General features: G+C 35.3%; 1 protein-coding gene across 11 annotated transcripts in view; it reads left to right on the top strand.

The window, feature by feature from the left end:
• Positions 1–14,255, top strand: part of CEP126 (centrosomal protein 126) — a 96,349-nt gene extending 82,094 nt beyond the window's left edge. For 2 of the 11 annotated variants that reach the window (XM_077113162.1, XM_077113163.1), the window contains 4 exons: positions 4,307–4,468; positions 5,659–5,712; positions 11,914–11,978; positions 13,024–14,253. In XM_077113162.1, coding sequence (XP_076969277.1) covers positions 4,307–4,468; positions 5,659–5,712; positions 11,914–11,978; positions 13,024–13,086 — 344 coding nt within the window. In that variant the 3' untranslated portion in view covers positions 13,087–14,253. Of the gene's footprint in view, positions 1–4,306; positions 4,469–4,976; positions 5,074–5,502; positions 5,713–11,913; positions 11,979–12,047; positions 12,116–13,023 lie in introns of those variants that run through there. The other 9 variants (XR_013156599.1, XM_077113164.1, XM_077113158.1 and 6 more) reach the window with 9 other exon arrangements.
• The last annotated feature ends 2,028 nt before the right edge of the window (positions 14,256–16,283 follow it).

The following is a 16,283-nucleotide window of genomic DNA, read 5'->3' as shown; positions in this document are numbered from 1 at the left end:
GTTCTCTAGGCACCATTTATTGAAGAGACTGTTCTGTCCCAGGTGAGTTGGCTTGACTGCCTTATCAAAGATCAAATGTCCATAGATGAGAGGGTCTATATCTGAGCACTCTATTCGATTCCATTGGTCGATATATCTATCTTTATGCCAATACCATGCTGTTTTGACCACTGTGGCTTCATAATATGCCTTAAAGTCAGGCAGCGCGAGACCTCCAGCTTCGTTTTTTTTCCTCAAGATGTTTTTAGCAATTCGGGGCACCCTGCCCTTCCAGATAAATTTGCTTATTGGTTTTTCTATTTCTGAAAAATAAGTTGTTGGGATTTTGATTGGTATTGCATTGAATCTGTAAATCAATTTAGGTAGGATTGACATCTTAACTATATTTAGTCTTCCAATCCATGAACACGGTATGCCCTTCCATCTATTTAGGTCTTCTGTGATTTCTTTTAGCAGTTTTTTGTAGTTTTCTTTATATAGGTTTTTTGTCTCTTTAGTTAAATTTATTCCTAGGTATTTTATTCTTTTAGTTGCAATTGTAAATGGGATTCGTTTCTTGATTTCCCCCTCAGCTTGTTCATTACTAGTGTATAGAAATGCTACAGATTTTTGAATGTTGATCTTGTAACCTGCTACTTTGCTGTACTCATTTATTAGCTCTAGTAGTTTTTTTGTGGATTTTTCCGGGTTTTCGACGTATAGTATCATATCGTCTGCAAACAGTGATAGTTTTACTTCTTCCTTTCCAATTTTGATGCCTTGTATTTCTTTTTCTTGTCTAATTGCTCTGGCTAGAACCTCCAACACAATGTTGAATAATAGTGGTGATAGTGGACATCCTTGTCTTGTTCCTGATCTTAGGGGGAAAGTTTTCAATTTTTCCCCATTGAGGATGATATTAGCTGTGGGTTTTTCATATATTCCCTCTATCATTTTAAGGAAGTTCCCTTGTATTCCTATCTTTTGAAGTGTTTTCAACAGGAAAGGATGTTGGATCTTGTCGAATGCCTTCTCTGCATCAATTGAGATGATCATGTGATTTTTCTGCTTTGATTTGTTGATATGGTGTATTACATTAATTGATTTTCTTATGTTGAACCATCCTTGCATACCTGGGATGAATCCTACTTGGTCATGATGTATAATTCTTTTAATGTGCTGTTGGATACGATTTGCTAGAATTTTATTGAGGATTTTTGCATCTGTATTCATTAGAGAGATTGGTCTGTAGTTTTCTTTTTTTGTAATATCTTTGCCTGGTTTTGGTATGAGGGTGATGTTGGCTTCATAGAATGAATTAGGTAGTTTTCCCTCCACTTCGATTTTTTTGAAGAGTTTGAAGAGAATTGGTACTAATTCTTTCTGGAACGTTTGGTAGAATTCACATGTGAAGCCATCTGGTCCTGGACTTTTCTTTTTAGGAAGCTTTTGAATGACTAATTCAATTTCTTTACTTGTGATTGGTTTGTTGAGGTCATCTATGTCTTCTTGAGTCAAAGTTGGTTGTTCATGTCTTTCCAGGAACCCGTCCATTTCCTCTAAATTGTTGTATTTATTAGCGTAAAGTTGTTCATAGTATCCTGTTATTACCTCCTTTATTTCTGTGAGGTCAGTAGTTATGTCTCCTCTTCCATTTCTGATCTTATTTATTTGCATGCTCTCTCTTCTTCTTTTTGTCAATCTTGCTAAGGGCCCATCAATCTTATTGATTTTCTCATAGAACCAACTTCTGGCCTTATTGATATTCTCTATTGTTTTCATGTTTTCAATTTCATTTATTTGTGCTCTAATCTTTGTTATTTCTTTCCTTTTGCTTGCTTTGGGGTTAGCTTGCTGTTCTTTCTCCAGTTCTTCCAAATGGATAGTTAATTCCTGAATTTTTGCCTTTTCTTCTTTTCTGATATAGGCATTTAGAGCAATAAATTTCCCTCTTAGCACTGCCTTTGCTGCGTCCCATAAGTTTTGATATGTTGTGTTTTCGTTTGCATTCGCCTCGAGGTATTTGCTAATTTCCCTTGCAATTTCTTCTTTGACCCAGTCGTTGTTTAGGAGTGTGTTGTTGAGCCTCCACGTATTTGTGAATTTTCTGGCACTCTGCCTATTATTGATTTCCAACATCATTCCTTTATGGTCCGAGAAAGTGTTGTGTAAGATTTCAATCTTTTTAAATTTGTTAAGACTTGCTTTGTGACCCAGCATGTGGTCTATCTTTGAGAATGATCCATGAGCACTTGAGAAAAAGGTGTATCCTGCTGTTGTGGGATGTAATGTCCTATAAATGTCTATTAAGTCTAGTTCATTTATAGTAATATTCAGATTCTCTATTTCTTTGTTGATCCTCTGTCTAGATGTTCTGTCCCTTGATGAGAGTGGTGAGTTGAAGTCTCCAACTATTATGGTATATGAGTCTATTTCCCTTTCAATGTTTGCAGTATATTCCTCACGTATTTTGGGGCATTCTGATTCGGTGCGTAAATATTTATGATTGTTATGTCTTCTTGTTTAATTGTTCCTTTTATTAGTATATAGTGTCCTTCTTTGTCTCTTTTAACTGTTTTACATTTGAAGTCTAATTTGTTGGATATTAGTATAGCCACTCCTGCTCTTTTCTGGTTGTTATTTGCATGAAATATCTTTCCCAACCTTTCACTTTCAACCTATGTTTATCTTTGGGTCTAAGATGTGTTTCCTGTAGACAGCATATAGAAGGATCCTGTTTTTTAATCCATTCTGCCAATCTATGTCTTTTGATTGGGGAATTCAGTCCATTGACATTTAGTGTTATTACTGTTTGGATAATATTTTCCTCTAACATTTTGCCTTTTGTATTATATATCATATCTGATTTTCCTTCTTTCTACACTCTTTTCCATATCTCTCTCTTCTGTCTTTTTGTATCTGACTCTAGTGCTCCCTTTAGTATTTCTTGCAGAGCTGGTCTCTTGGTCACAAATTCTCTCAGTGACTTTTTGTCTGAGAATGTTTTAATTTCTCCCTCATTTTTGAAGGACAATTTTGCTGGATATAGGAGTCTTGGTTGGCAGTTTTTCTCTTTTAGTATTTTAAATATATCATCCCACTGTCTTCTAGCTTCCATGGTTTCTGCTGAGAAATCTACACAAAATCTTATTGGGTTTCCCTTGTATGTAATGGATTGTTTTTCTCTTGCTGCTTTCAAGATCTTCTCTTTCTCTTTGACCTCTGACATTGTAACTAGTAAGTGTCTTGGAGAACGCCTATTTGGGTCTAATCTCTTTGGGGTGCGCTGCACTTCTTGGATCTTTAATTTTAGGTCTTTCATAAGAGTTGGGAAATTTTCAGTGATAATTTCTTCCATTAGTTTTTCTCTCCTTTTCCCTTCTCTTCTCCTTCTGGGACACCCACAACACGTATATTTGTGCGGTTCATATTGTCCTTGAGTTCCCTGATACCCTGTTCAAATTTTTCCATTCTTTTCCCTATAGTTTCTGTTTCTTTTTGGAATTCAGATGTTCCATCCTCCAAATCACTAATTCTATCTTCTGTCTCTTTAAATCTATCATTGTAGCTATCCATTATTTTTTCTATGTTTGCTACTTTATCCTTCACTTCCATAAGTTCTGCGATTTGTTTTTTCAGTTTTTCTATTTCTTCTTTATGTTCAGCCCATGTCCTCTTCATGTCCTCCCTCAATTTATCGATTTCATTTTTGAAGAGGTTTTCCATTTCTGTTCGTATATTCAGCATTAGTTGTCAGCTCTTGTGTCTCATTTGAGCTATTGGTTTGTTCCTTTGACTGGGCCATATTCTCAATCTTTTGAGCGTGGACAGTTATCTTCTGCTGCTGGCGTCTGGGCATTTATTCAGATTTCTCTTGGTGTTGGACCCAGCAAGGTTGTAATATTTTTCTGTGAAATCTCTGGGTTCTGTTTTTCTTATCCTGCCCAGTAGGTGGCGCTCGTGGCACCCGTTTGTCTGCGGGTCCCACCAGTAAAAGGTGCTGTGGGACCTTAAACTTTGAAAAACTCTCGCCGTCCTGGGGGTTCGCTAGCCGAAACGGCTTGAGCCGGCCCGGGGTCCGAACGCAGGGAGGGTTGCTGGTCACCGCAGCCAGGGAAAGAGCCCGTCCGAATTTCCTAGTCGGCCCTGGGCAACAAGCGTGGCGGGAGGGCGCCAGCGGCAGCGGCCCGCCCGAGAGAGTGCACGTTCCCCGGGAGTCACGGGTTTGGAAGGGGCCTCCCCCACCCGTCACCGTTCTCCGCGGCCTGGGGGTTTCCGATCCAATTCTCTCAGTTGGTCCGGGGGCTGCGCGTGGTGTGGGCGCCAGCCGTCTTTGTTTCAGGGGACCGCCTCTCCAATTCTCCCAGCCGGCCCTGGAAGGGGGAAGGGAGTAACTCCGGCCGCTTGCCACCCCGCCCGGTAAGGCCCGCGCGCCTCGGCGATCTCACCCGAGCTGCTTCTCTCAGCCAGCCAGCCGTTCCAGGATGGGGTACGCTGTCTTTTTTATCTCTGTTGTGGCTTTGGGCGCTTTCTGTATCGTTTCTACTCCCCTAGTAGGTGATTTCTGTAAATTTTTTTAAATAACAAGGATTCTAATCCTTATATTCATTGCAAGTGTTTTCACTACCTTATTATTTGCGTTTTATTCCACTTATTCACTTATGTTGTATTTTTGCATATAGAAATCTTAATTCTTATTTGTTCATTCAATAAATGACTATTGAGAGCTAGTTTTCTGCCTGGAACTAGATATCAGATATACGATAATGAACAAAACATACAAAAGCCTTGCTCTTCAAAAATGTAAAGTCTATAAGTGAAAACTGGCCTCATGTATATTTTATTCTTTCCTTTGTGATTTCCCCATTAGTTTTAAGCTTAAAAGGCTCTTTCCAATCCAGAAATTTAATAAATGTTTATTTCTTTTTCCTTTGAAGTGCTTTAGTAGTTTAATTCCTTAAATTTAACTCTAATTTCTTTGAAATTTGTTTAAACAGATGGTGTGAAATGAAACTCCAAATGGATTATTTTGTAAACAATTATATTTATTGAGTCATCTTTTTCTTCTCCCAAGTCCTTGATGTTTCTTTGATCGTACGTCAATTTCTTGTATCTAATTGGGTCTGTTTCTATGCTGTCAGTTCTGTTCAGTTGATCATCTAATTTCTAACCCTTAAATTACTTTTCTCTTACTCTTTTGTTTATAACTCATTTTATTGTTATTATAATCTGCCTCATCTTCTGTATCATTTGTTCTACCAATAATAACAAAAACACAACCCAAAAATAATCTAAACATAATGAAGTTTTTCTTTCATTCAGGAAATACTCTAGGAGATTTTATTACCTCAGTGGCATCATTTTGCATATCGTGATCCTGATATATAAAAAGCAAAATAGCAGATTTCCTTGGTTTATGTTCGGAAAATGAATACACACATATGTATTTCAGTTTAGTCTATATATAAAGAATTATCATAGAAAGAAAAGAATTTAAAACCCATTAATGTAAAGTTTCTGTAGTTTCAGATAGTACTTCTGAGTTTTTGATGGCTGAAAACCTAGTGAAAACTTCAGTACCTGAGGATGAAATTTTAACTGTTATGAATAGTAAGCAGCTACAGAAACCAAATCTGAGTGTAAATAAGACCCAGCAATTCAACATCTGTTTGTTATCAGCTGAAGAACAGAAGATCCTACAGTCCCTTGATCACCTCGATGAAAGATTACGTGGTAAGTATGAAAGAATACATGTTGTAAGAAATGTTACCTTTCTTAAGCATATATTTTGTACTTAGACAATTTTTAATTATCAATCAAATATATAAAATATACAGAATATCATCTATTTAAATCAAGTAAATCATCATTCAGAATATATTTGAATATACCATACTATATCAAGTACAGTATATTCACCTCATGTATATAAAGACAGTTTCTTCCAGAGGCTTGGTCTTTTAGGAATATACAAATAGACTTCCATTTCAGGAATGTGGCAGGCTAGATATCTGGACTGATCATCAAATGTAACCAAAAATTCTGGATTAAGGTTTTTAAAAGTTTTAAACATAACAGTGAGCTGGTAAGACTATAAGGAATTCTTAACCAGAAGCTGAATATAGATAGGGCCCCAAAAAGATAAGGAGAATGATGCAGCTAGCTTTTGTCCTGAGCTTACTTAACCCACAGAATGAAATGAACTTTGCTTTTCATGGCCTTACAGAAAAATGGGAACGTGAGACAAAACTCAGGGCTTCCCCAATATGAGAAGTCTCTATAAAGATACTCTCACCATAAATCTGGACTGCCCAAATACTATAATACCCACACACAGACACACACACAAAGAGTGAAAAAAAATACCCTATCTTGAACTTCAGTACTAAGCAGATGAGTGAGGAAAAAAATCATCCCTGAGAATTTGTAACCACAATCTAGTCTAACAATCACCTAATTTCACACTACCTGAGTGCTCTATAAAACCTCAAACTGAGAATTTAATTTACAATGATCACACACACACAAAATACCTGCAGAAGTAAGTTCATATCTTTTCTGGAGAAACCTACCTTTATTCCAGACCTTAAAGAATAATCACAAATAATATCCGAGGAAAATGAGCAGCCCACAGTAAAATAAAAATTAAAATTAAAAATAACTAAACTCACAAAGACAAAAGTCATCATGAAAAAAATCAGAATACCTAAGACAGCATAAACAGACCCACAAGGATTTTAGATAATGAAATTACTAGACACAGACTATAAAATAACTATATTTATATGTTTAAAATAATCAGAAACAAGCCAAAAATATGATTATTGAGTAAGAAACTATAAAGAATGACCAAGGAAATTTAAAAATAGAACTTAAATGGAACTCCTGGAATTGGAAAATATAATAATTGAATTTTAAAGTTCAACATATGGTTTTAACAGCAGGTTAGAGACATCTGAAAAGGGACTTAGTAAAATATATCAGAGAAACATATCCAGAAGAAAGTACAGAAGAAAAAGAGATGGGAAATATGAAATAGAGCCTAAAAGACATTGAAGAGTGAGTAAAAAGATGTGCAAAGGAACAGAGATAATATCTGAAATGATAATGGCTACAAATTTTTCCAGTCTAGTGAAGAACACCAATCCACAGATTAAAAGACCCCAGCATATTTCAAAACATATTTCAAACAGAATAAATTAAAAGAAATCTACACCAAGATATATCACAGTAAATTCTTATAGCAACAAGAAAAAAGGCAAAAGACATTGAGCATATTAATAATCAACATCTTGAAAGAAAGTATCAAATTTAAAATCTCTTCAAAGTAAAAACATCCCTCAAGAATGAAGGTGAATTAAAAATATGTTTCAAACCAAAACTAAAGAGACTTTGTTAACAGCAGACTACATACTAAAGGAAATTCTAAAGAATACACTTCTGGGCAGACTGTAATCTCATATGGTGGACTGAGAGGGAAAAATTGAATAATCATTGTGTAAAACAAAAGTAATAAAGTAGTATGAGTTTTAGAGAGGAAAAATTTAGATTAAAATATCAATCAACTATAGTTGGGAGGATGTAATAGAGCTAAAGTTTACTAGGATCTTTTCATAGGCATATCTTGAAGATATTGCAGGTTCCAACCCACCACAATAAAATGAATTTTGCAATCAAGTGAGTCCCGTGAATTTTTTTGGTTTTCCAGTGCATGTAAAATTTATGTTTACGCTGTATTATAGTCTATTAAGTGTGCAATAGCATTGTATCTTAAAAAAACAATATACATACCATACGTAAGGTGTGGCACAGAGACACAAAGTGAGTACATCCTGATGGGGAAATAGCATCAATAGACTTGCTGGGCACAGAGTTGCCACAAACCTTCAATATGCAAAAAATGGAGTATCTGTGAAGTGCAGTAAAACAAAGCACCATAAAATGAGATATACTTGTATTGATAGAGAATTGGGTAAAGATCAAATTAGCTTTAGTTGTTAATAATTGAAGTATGCCTGTGGTGATTATTAGGGTCATAAATAAATAGAAATTTAGTTTACAGTTTCCAGACTGATAAAGAAGGAAAAATATCCTGCAAAAAACACAAATCAATCCAAAGTAAGGCAAGAAAGGAGAGATTTCCAAAGAGAGACAGGATTTGAACATTAGCTCACCTATGATTGAGTATGGGAGAAAGAGATGCTGTGTTCCATACATGCTGATACTAAGAATTCAGCCTAAATTTTTAATAAATTGCTCAAGGATACGTGTGGACTGGTGTGAAAATATAGATCCCATAAGAACCACGGACAACAGAGGAGTTTCTTCTCCATGGTCCTATATTATGTGCTCATGAGAAAGATAGGAGCAAAGCAGAAAATCCGAGATGGCGTGGAAGTGGGGAGCAGCCAGTGCCGTAGGAAAGGCATGAAGTCTCATGCAGAACCTTCTTCCCTACAGAATAAAAGCCATAAGGCACTGGGAGAGAGAGAGCAAAGTTTATTGGTTGCCCCAGGGCATAGATGAAAACTTACTTGGGGGAAAGGTAAAAGAAAAAAGCCTTTATTCCTGGAGGCAGGGCAAGAAACTGTCCTTACCCAGAACATTAGAAGTAACCTATTTTTTTTTTTTGGAGAAGAGGCAAAAAAATTTCTTGCCAAAGCCTGCCAAAGACACAGGCAGGGTTAACTGCCAAAGGGTAAAAGAGCAGGATGCCTGAGAAAGTATATAGGACTTTCCTAAGATGGAGCCTGGTCAGGACAAGAGAAATTTCCCCTAGCCCCTACAACCAGGCTAGCAAGTAACAAGTAACACTGAATAGAAATCTATTGCTGACAGAGAAGCAAAAACATAGGCAGTGACCTTTTCTGTTGTACAGATGTACAGGAAGGCAAAAAAACTGAGTGCAGAAAAGGAACATTAGAAAAACCCTCCAGTACCCTACAATAAGAACAAACTAACACTAAAGGAATTTGAAGCCAATGATGTATTGAAGGTAACCATAGCAACAATAAAACCCAAACACAGATCAATTCCTGACCAGGCTGTTACAACAGCCCCTCACCTACGCACATACACCCAATGGTCTAGCAGAAGAAGCATGTCCATTTCCAGCCACAAATACAATTTCCCCCAGTCTCTACTATTCTACACATGATGTCCAACATTCAATCAAAATTTATGAGACACATACAAAAAAGAAAAAAATGCTGTCAAGAGACAAATCAGTCAATAGACACAGATGACCCAGATACTGGAACTATTAACAGGTAATTTAAAATAACTATGACTGTATATTAAAGGTCATAGTGAGAAAAGCTGACATGGGAAAAATAGGCAACATGTAAGAATAGATGGGGAATTTCAGCAGTGAGATATTAATTATAAGAAAGAGCCACATGGAACTATGAGAAATAACACAATAGAAATGAATGTTTTCTGTGGGTTCATCAGTAGAATTGACAGAGCTGAAGAAAAAAAATCAGTGACTATGAAAGACAGATCATAGAAATTATTCAAACTGAAACACAAAGGTAAAAAAAAAAAAAGGATAAAAAAACAGCAGAGTATCCAAGAACTTTGCGACAATATCAACTGGTCGAACAAACATGTAATTAGAATCCCAATATGGGAAGTTATAGCCTTTTTTGCTAAAAGTTTGAAGCTACTGATGACATAGGAACTTAAGTTTATATACAGCTCCTCTGTCTTGGGGTGAAGTCCTGTTCTTGGATCCCAGCTAGCACATTGCCAGACAAAGTATAAGGAACTTCTGGAGTCATTTTCAGGCAAGCTACTTCTCACTCCATATTGAAATAATTGGTACCCAAGTAGAAAGTAGTCAAATTGGGCTCCTCCCATATACCATATGTAAAGCCAGTTCCAAGGGGTTCAAGATTAAATGTGAAAGAAAATATATAAAGTTTGGGGGAGATAATATGTGAAAATATCTTCCAACATCAGGGTAAGGAAGTATTTCTTCAATAGAGCATAAGAAACGTAACATATAGAGAGGAACTTACTAAATTTGGCTATATTAAAATTTTAAAATTCACATCATAAAACCACTAAAAGTGTGAGAAAAGAAAAGCTACAAAGTGACAGAAAATGTTTATAACACATAGAGTAAAGGACTCATCTTAAAAATAGATAAAGAACTCCTATGAGACAAAAAGACATCACAGGAGAAAACATAGACTTGAACAGGCACTTCACAACGAAGGAAATGCAAATGGCCAATAACCATTGATAGATGCTCAACTTCATTAGTAATAGGGAAATGCAAAATAAAACTAATAAATAGTTGTACACTCCAATCAGACTGACAAGTTTAAGTCTAGCAACATTAGATATTGGTAAAGATGTGTAGCAGGAGTCCTCATGAAATGCTGGTGGGGTGTAAATTGGTGCATCTCTTTAGGAAATGTTTTAGTACTACCTAATAAGTTGAACATGAGCATTCCCTACAACCCAAAAATTTCACCTCTTGGTACATGTACATCAGGAGATATGCATAAGTATATAGAGAACATCATTGTTTATAAAAGCCAACAATTTAAAACATCTAAATTTCACATATTGATGGAATACTATGCAGCAAGGAATTCAGACAAACTATAGCTACACACCTCTTCATGGGTTAATCTAACAATACATAATTTTGAGCCAAAAAGGAAAAAAAAGGCAAGTCAAAGGAGAATAAAAACAGTATAATTCCATTTATGTGATATTTGAAAACAGGCAAAACTATAAAGAAAAAAGTCAGTACTATGGATTACCTCTGTGGGAGAGCAAAAAATGATATATTAGCAGGATAATGTGGAAGCAGGAAAGGTCCAAGAATCTTCTAAAGCACTGATAAAGTCCAAATTCATTAATCTAGGTTGTTACATAGACATTAGCTATATTAATTTAAAATGTATATATATTTTATAGGCTCTTCTGTTAATTTCAAATTTTAAATTTAAAATAATATATTAATGTACATATATTTTGGTATGGATTTTGGTAAAGGATTGTGGCTATGGTAGCACAAAATTGTGAATGTAATTAATACCACTGAATTGTATAGTTGAAAGTGCTTAAAATGGGAAATGTTATGTTATATATGTTACCAGGATAAAATTTTTTTTCTTTATTTATCCCACAATAAAATTTTCTTAATAAAAATTTTTTAAAAGAAAACTGAAAACTAAGTGTAAATATGTCTGTGCGCATATATACACACACACACGTATGTATATGTACACACACACATATATACATACACGTATGAATAGAAGGCAGGGAGCTACAACTACAAAAGCAATGCAGAACTAAGTCTGCAAAGTTCTGATACAAAACTATGCAGATAAAGAAATCATTTGGCATTAGTAGTAATAGTAGTAGTAGTAGTAGTTGTAGAAGTAGTGGTAGTACTATATACTTCTGTATATTTAAAATGCTTCATATAAAAGATCTGCTTGCATTTTTTTTGCCACATGCTTGCTGTTGTACAAAGTTTCAAGATTGAAGGGGCAAGTAACAAAAATTACTCAACTTTTTGTGCCTTAAAAATTAAATATTTCCTCTTCTTTCTTAGAGGATGAAATTCATTTTTTGTTTTAAAAAAAAGGAAGAAAGAATAAGAAAAAAAATAGAAAAGAAAGCCTAACATTTGAATAAAGATTATTTTATAAGAATCAAAGTACTAGGAATACATTTTTCTCAACAAAAGTTTTATGGTATTTTTTTCAACTAATTATTTTCAATCAATTCTATTTCCTAACCTAATATAAATATAAAAACTATAAACACTATTACTGGAGTCAATAGGAAAAAAATCTCAACTCAATTTTGAGAATTTTGACACATTCAAATTTAATGTTTGATTTTTAATCATTTTCTACTTTTAATATATAACAATTGCTTTTGTATCTGGTATAATTATTTCAGACATACAAGAAACCATTTGCAAAAATCCATCCATCAGAAATACTATTCAAATAATACCACTTCTGGTAAGTATTAAAATTATTTTTTTTCCTTATTTTAGTTTTGGTTTTTTGTTTGTTTTTTGGCATGGCCAGTCACCGGGAATTGAACCCAGGTCTCCGGAATAGCAGGCAAGAATCCTGCCACTGACATGATCCCCAAGGTATGGACCTTCCTGGCAACATGGGACAGAAATCCTAGAATGAGCTGGGACTCAGCACCAAGGGATTGAGAAAAACTTCTCGACCAAAAGGGGAAAGAGAAAAATGAGACAAAATAAAGTGTCAATGGTTGAGAGATTCTAAACAGAGTCGAGAGGTTATCCTGGAGGTTGTTCTTACACATTAGATATCAGCTTTTTAGTTAAGGCATAACAGAGAGGCTGGAGGGAACTGCCTAAAAATGTAGAGCTGTGTTCCAGTAACCATGTTTCATGAAGATGATTGTATAATGAGAAAGCTTTCGCAATGTGACTGTGTGATTGTGAAAATCTTGTGTCTGATGCTTCTTTTACCTTATGGACAGATGAGTAAAACATATGGATTAAAAATAAATAAATAATAAGGGGATCAAATGTTAAAATAAATTTAGTAGATTGAAATATTAGTGATCAATGAAAGGGAAGGGTAAGTATGGTATATGAATTTTTTTCTGTTTTCTTTTTATTTCTTTTTCTAAATTGATGCAAATATTCTAAGAGATGATCATGATGATGAATATACAACTATGTGGTGAAAAAAAGAATGTTCACATTGTATGTTGATTGGTTTTATTAATAAAAATTTTTTTCAAAGTCAAAAATTTTTTTTATTCTTATAGAGCAGATTATGATAGAAAGGACTTCTCAAGAACATTTTCCCAACAGCCTAATGTGAAGATTACATTTTATTATAATTAGTATGATGCCTTACATATCTTGGTACACAGTTTTGCTGAAGATTGATGTTTATGTAGCATTTAAGAATTTGAATTATGAGTTTAAGCATAATAAAATCTGTAATCTATAAGAAGATCAACCTGTTGAAGTCTATAAGTATTATAGTAAAAGAATATTCTGAAACTATGTTACAGAACAGCCAGCCAAGAGCCAGTCTCTCTCCAGATGTTGGATCCAGATTGCAGAGAAAATACTGATGAAGTGTAACAGTAACTATTAAATTGAATCATTATTTTTGAGAATCTCCTGTAAATGTTTAATATATCCCTATATTGTTAATGAGTTAAAATACTATACTTAATCATAAAATGAAGGTAAATTGTATAGCTTACATTTATGCTATAAATTATACATTATTATGTATTTTATGGATAGATACATTTTTAATGAATGGAAATACTTCATAGTTTTTAATGAGCATGCTCCTGGATATAAATTAATTATACTTAAAAATAAAAGAGAAGATATTTTGTTATTCAAATTATATAGTAGCTGTAGTTGTGAAATTTTGTTTCTCTGAAACTCGTAAAAAAATTCTATTAAATTTTTGTACAGTATGTAAAAAGTTTATGATTAATAATATCCCTTGTAAATAGTAAAGCCATGTGTTTAAGACCTTGTAGGATCTCTGCACTTTGAAGATGTTACCAAAGGGTCTTGTTCTCAGCATTTCATGTCTAGAAATTAATGTTATCAGTTTATTCAGAGGTGACTGGTCTCTCAAAAAACTCACTATACTAAAAAAACCTTCAAGGACTGAATGGCAAATATGAAAAATAAACTGCAATCTCAGCTGGATTACTTGCATTGCCTGATCAGTATCTTTTTTTTCCAATAAGAATGTCTATTTGGAAAACCAAATGTAAAGTAAAAGTTTGCTTTGTAAAGTATAGAAGCAAAGCCGAAGTTTTGTGATCTTAAAAAAAATTTTTTTTTCTTAGAATCATGATAGGCCCATACATCCTTTTCTCCCAAATCATTCCTGCTTCAGGTTCTTATCACCTCTCAAACTGGACTATTTCAAACTGAATTTCTTACCTCTGACAGCCAGGTGCCAGTTGGCATATCTAAAGTATGAATGAAACGGCCAGAGTGAAAATCTACTATATCAATCCCCTCTTAAAGGTTTTCAGAGTTCACCCTTCAGGTATTGGAGAAAATTTGCACTCCTTAGCGTGGAATATAAGGCACTCATATTCTGGTTCCTTCTGCTAACCCAGCATCACCTTTACCATATTTCCCACCATACCTTTTATTCCAATACATCAAACTATTTACAGTTCCCCAAATACAGCATACTATCTCATGCCTCTCTGCCCTTCTGTATGCCATATACCCTTAGTTTGGAATGCCTTCCCCTCCACTCTACTTATCATCTGTCTGATAAAATTTTATTCATTCTTTTAAAGCCTGCTCAAGTTGAACTTGCTCCAGTTTTTCCTAACAATCCTTCTTACCACCTTCTCTGTACAATTTATGTCCTTTATACCCTGGATTGCAATTATTTGTGCACATATATATCTCTTCTAGATCAAAAGTTGCTGGAAGGTATAAATTGTCATTCATCTCTTGCCCTTAGGAGTGAAAATAGGATACTTAGTAGGGGAACAAAATAAAGAATAAAGGAACAAAATGCTCAGCCATTTAATGTATCAAGCCCTCACTATGTAACAGATACTGCTCTAAGTGTTAAGGGTACAAAGACAGAAAATTTTTCTTCATGGAACTTATAGATTAGTGAGTATTGCTTATTTGAAGCTTTATATACCAAAGAAAGGCCATGTTCTTATAATCCATTCCTGTGGATGCAGACCCATTGTAGATGAGATTTTTTGGTTAGTGTTCTAGTTTGCTAGTTGCTGGAATGCAATATACCAGAAATGGAATGGCTTTTTAAAAGGGGGAATTTAATAAGTTACAAATTTACAGTTCTAAGGCTATGAAAATGTCCCAATTAAAGCAAGTCAATAGAAATGTCCAGTCTAAGACATAAAGGAAAAGATACCTTGATTCAAGACATCTGATGAAATTCAGGGTTTCTCTCTCATCTAGAAAGGCACATGGCGAACACAGCATCATCTGCCAACTTCCTCTTCAGGCGTCTTGCTTCATGAAGCTCTCCCAGGGGCATTCTCTTTCATCTCCAAACATTGCTGGCTGGTGGACTCTGCTTTATGGCTCTCATCATTCTGTCATCCTTCTCTGCTCTCTCAGAATCACTGGCTGGCAGACTCTGTGGTTCTCTTGGCCTTGGGGCTCTGCTCGACTCTGCTATGGCTTTCTCATTGTTCTCAAAAGGTATTCTCTCCAAAAATGTCTCCAGTTTTATAGGATCCCAGTAAACTAATCAAGATTCACTAGAATGGGTGGAGATATGTCTCCATCTAATCAAGTTTAATACCCACAATTGAGTCACATCTCCATGGTTTCCAATCTATAGTTCTGAATAGGCATTAGAAGAAGCTGTTGCTCCCACAAGGTTGATTGAGATTAAAACAAGGCATTTTTTAAGGTACATAAATCCTTTCAAACCAGCACAGTTAGGTTGTTTCAATATGAGATGTGACCCATCCCATTCAGGATGGGTGTTAATCCTTTTATTGGAGTTCTTTACAAGAGGATTAAGAACATAGAAAGCCCAGAGAGCTCAGAGAGAAGCACCCAGAGCTGAAGGCAGTGAAACCCTGAAGCAAAGGACCAGTAGACACCAACCATATGCCTTCCCATGTGACACAAGTATCCCAGATGCCAGAAGGGTTTCTTCAGAGTCCAGGTATCATCCTGTTGATGCCTTAATTTGGAAATTTTCATGGCTCAAAAACTGTAAATTATAAGTTAACAAATCCCTATTGTAAAAGCCAATCTATTGCTGGTCTATTTCATTGCAGCAGCTTTAGCAAACTCAAACAGTGGGGAATACAGATTGAAAAATAATTTAGAAAACATCAGCCAGGAAGATGGCAGTGTAGGGAGGTGTGGAATTTAGTTAGTCCTCTAGAACAGCTAGTAAATAGCCAGAAACTGTCTGGAACAATTGTTTGGGGGGAAATCTGTGACCAGACACACATCATACACCAGTCTGGAATGGTTTGAGGGCCAAGCTCACAGCACATAACTGTAAATAAAGTTCTCAAACTGCAGAGGCTTGTGTCCTTTTCCCACTGTCATGCAGGCTGTCTTGGAGACACTTCCCTGTGGAAAAAAGAAGCAGTCTTTACTAGGAGCAAAGGAAGGTAGCTCACCCAAGCTCCACTGCAGTTGTAATTAACAAATTTGGACTGTGGAATACAAGCTCCGAGCACAGATAAACCCAGAGCAAACAGGAAGGGAACCCTGAGGTCTATCCCAGCAGAGAGTAGGTAAGGCTGATGGAAGGTGAAAACAACAGAGGCTT

Source organism: Tamandua tetradactyla, chromosome 8 (assembly GCF_023851605.1).
Source record: "Tamandua tetradactyla isolate mTamTet1 chromosome 8, mTamTet1.pri, whole genome shotgun sequence".
Lineage (NCBI taxonomy): Eukaryota > Metazoa > Chordata > Mammalia > Pilosa > Myrmecophagidae > Tamandua > Tamandua tetradactyla.
Note: the sequence above shows the minus strand (reverse complement) of the source record. Positions and strands in the feature narration are given on the sequence as shown.